Raw genomic sequence first — 2,915 nt, 5'->3', positions numbered from 1 at the left:
TCCTTCACCTTTGCCCTCATCACCTCCTCTTTGTCATCAGTGTTGTACCTGACATCATCATCAGGGACTTGGGCCCAGTCAATGATGACTTGGCCTTCATTGTTGTTGTTGGCAGCAGTGATCAGTCTTGAGTCAGACATGATGGAGAGGATGTGAATGAAAGATGCAAAGAGCTTAGCAGGCCACAAGTATCAGTTTTTCAAACTCAGCCAAAGTTTGGACTCAGCCTACTACTCTCGCAGGAGTCTCATGGGTTCAACCCCTAAGAGGGGGATACTGTCATAGTCATGCCTCAAACCTGGTCAGACTCAGTCTCACACTCATTCAGTCTGGCCTTGGCCTCACCAGTCCCTTACCCCAGATGTCCTAGCACAGTGAACACTGCTTTGCAGTGCATGTCACTTTGGTTAAGTTCTGCCTGGCCTTGTCCCCAGTCTGCCCTGTCCTGGTCTCCATTACCTTAGTCATACCTTACTAATATTTGTCTTACCAATCACCTTAGCAATCTTTGCAAGACCAGCATTACTGGTCTCCATACTATAGTTGTCTCTGGTATATAAACTCATAGATACCTGGCCTGTACTCTTCAGTCTGAAATCAACAAAGTTACTCTGATAATCCTGCCTTGGCCTTGGACTCAGACTGAGACCCACACAAGGGAATAGTGCTGTAATCTCAGTCACTAAGTCCAATCAGTCCACCCCCCTGTATCTTCGACCCTCCTCCTGATCCTGACCCCTCAGCCTTGTGCCCTCTTTGGTCTCCAGTCCAGCCTCAACTTGGACAACCTGAACTTGACAGTGACATGGAAACATTTGCACCAATCCTGTCCATGGAGGATCTGACTCCAGTCCAACTCTGTGCAACAACCTCTAGGAATGACTACTGTGGTCCTCATGGAGTAACATTGGCTCCTAAGTGCTGGTGGGATCCAAAGTAGTAGTTGTCCTTTTGGGCCTCTGATCCAGCCATCATCATGTAACTTGACTGGTTGGCCCAGCATGGCCTCCAGATGCATGAACCCATCAACAAGCTGATTGCTGTTATGCAGTGCATGTAAGTGGTCAAACGAGAAGTAAGTAGGATTTCCCTTGATGCCTGCACTTGTGTTGAGTGAAATGAGAATACACAAAAGGTAGAAATATATACCATCTGCAGGGGGAAAAGGATGAAGTACACTGGATGGGTTGGATGTCACCAGTGTCCACTTCTCACAAACACTAGTCCTTTCTGCATGGCATTCAGCCTCCCAGACCCTCACAGTCTTGTCCTGTGAGCCTGAGACAATCCTCTCTCCATCAAGGGAGAATGCAACTGAATAAACTCTAGAAGTATGGCCCTCAAGAGGGTTGCCAATCTGCACACCTCCCTCAACATCCCAGACCAGACCCTCACAGCCATGTCCCCTGAGCCAGAAACAATCCTCTTGTCATCAGGGGAGCATGCAACTGAATTGACCACATCTCTATGGCCCTCAAGAGGACTGCCAATCTGTGCACCTCCCTCAACATCCCAGACTCTCACAGTCATGTCTCCTGAGCCTGAGACAATCCTGTTCCCATCAGGGGAGAATGCAACTGCAAAGACTGCATCTCTTTGAGGGGGACTGGACAACCAGTGAGGCAACAGACAGATAGCACAGGCAAGGGGAAGGGCAAGGAAAAGGTATGTCCTACCCTCTAGGAAACCCTGAGCACAATGGCTAATGTTCAGAAAAACTCCACAGGCCACAGACAAAGTTGATGAGCCAGAGAATGACAAAGGCAACCACCCACCCAACCCTGACCTGTCGAAAACTGGCACTCTGGCACCCAAAGCCAACCTGCCATGCAGGGAGTGCATGAAGGTTGATGCCAAGTGTGAAGGTCTTCCTAGGGAGTCATGCAAGCAATGTAGACAGGCCAAGCAGAAGTGCAGCTGGTTGCTCAGAGTGGGTAGGAAGGTGAGTACAAGCTGACTGTGACACAAAGAACAAGGGCACTGAACCATAACTCAGTGCAAGAATGCTGGAAGTGGAGAGATGGCTGCTGGGCTGTCACATAAATGGGTCAAATCAGTAACAGTAATGGTGATGACTGAAACTCCAGTGTTGACCAGGTTGAAACTTCAAATCCCTGCTTGCAAACCACCTCCCAGGCAAAATTCCAAACCATCTCCCAAGCACCCAACACCTCATGCTAGTCCCCCTTCAACCTCAAACATGCCTCCACCTCCTGCACCTTGACCACCTCTTTTCCTTCCATCAGCAACCCCTGCACCTCAACCTCACCCTGAGCCAACTCTGCCTCCAACAGACAATCTGGGAGACCTCAGCAATGGTGGACTCTTTGGCAGACCAATGGGATTATTGGACAATCCACCTGCACCTGTTGTCAACACACAGGATGGGTCCAAGGGTCCCCCAGTCAAAGAAACTCCACTGGTTGCAAACCTGAGTGAATCAACTATGTGCGAGGCTCTTGCTGAGTGCATCCAACTGTTGGAGGGCAGGGTGGATGATGAGGAGTTTGAGTTGACCCAGATCCACCAGATGCTGGGACTGTTGGTGATGCGAGTAGAGCGACAGATTGGTGCAGTTCAGGGGAGATGTGAGGAGCTGAAGAGGTTGAAGGATCAGCTCAAAGATATGTAGGTACATGTACAGTAGCATAAGTAGATTGCAGAATTTATTTGTTTTATTTTATTTTGTGAGTCTTTTGGTATTTTGAACAGGATTATCACTGAGAAGGGAGCAGGGAAAGAGAGTGAATCAACAAGAGACAAGAGATGAGCAGAATTTTTTTTTTGTGAGTTGTGAAGATGGTTTTGTTTCATATGAGATGAAGAGGGTAAATATATAAGCGAAAGGGAAAGTGGAGAAAGAGAGGAAAGGAAAGAAAAAGATAGTGAGAAAGGTGTGCTACTCATCTGATTTG

At 48.2% G+C, this 2,915-nt stretch overlaps 1 protein-coding gene across 1 annotated transcript; it reads left to right on the top strand.

The window, feature by feature from the left end:
- Nucleotides 1-1,705: 1,705 nt before the first annotated feature.
- Nucleotides 1,706-2,632, top strand: F5J12DRAFT_782228 (uncharacterized protein; the record flags this gene model as incomplete). Its single annotated transcript, XM_051742694.1, has 3 exons — nucleotides 1,706-1,942; nucleotides 1,997-2,180; nucleotides 2,247-2,632. 3 exons carry the CDS (start codon nucleotides 1,706-1,708, stop codon nucleotides 2,630-2,632), a joined length of 807 nt encoding a protein of 268 aa, XP_051600833.1.
- Nucleotides 2,633-2,915: the final 283 nt, after the last annotated feature.

Source organism: Pisolithus orientalis (assembly GCF_024613125.1).
Source record: "Pisolithus orientalis strain OTSU chromosome Unknown F5J12scaffold_11, whole genome shotgun sequence".
NCBI classification, from domain to species: domain Eukaryota; kingdom Fungi; phylum Basidiomycota; class Agaricomycetes; order Boletales; family Pisolithaceae; genus Pisolithus; species Pisolithus orientalis.
The sequence above is the reverse complement of the archived record's forward strand: the minus strand, read 5'-3'. Positions and strand labels throughout refer to the sequence as shown.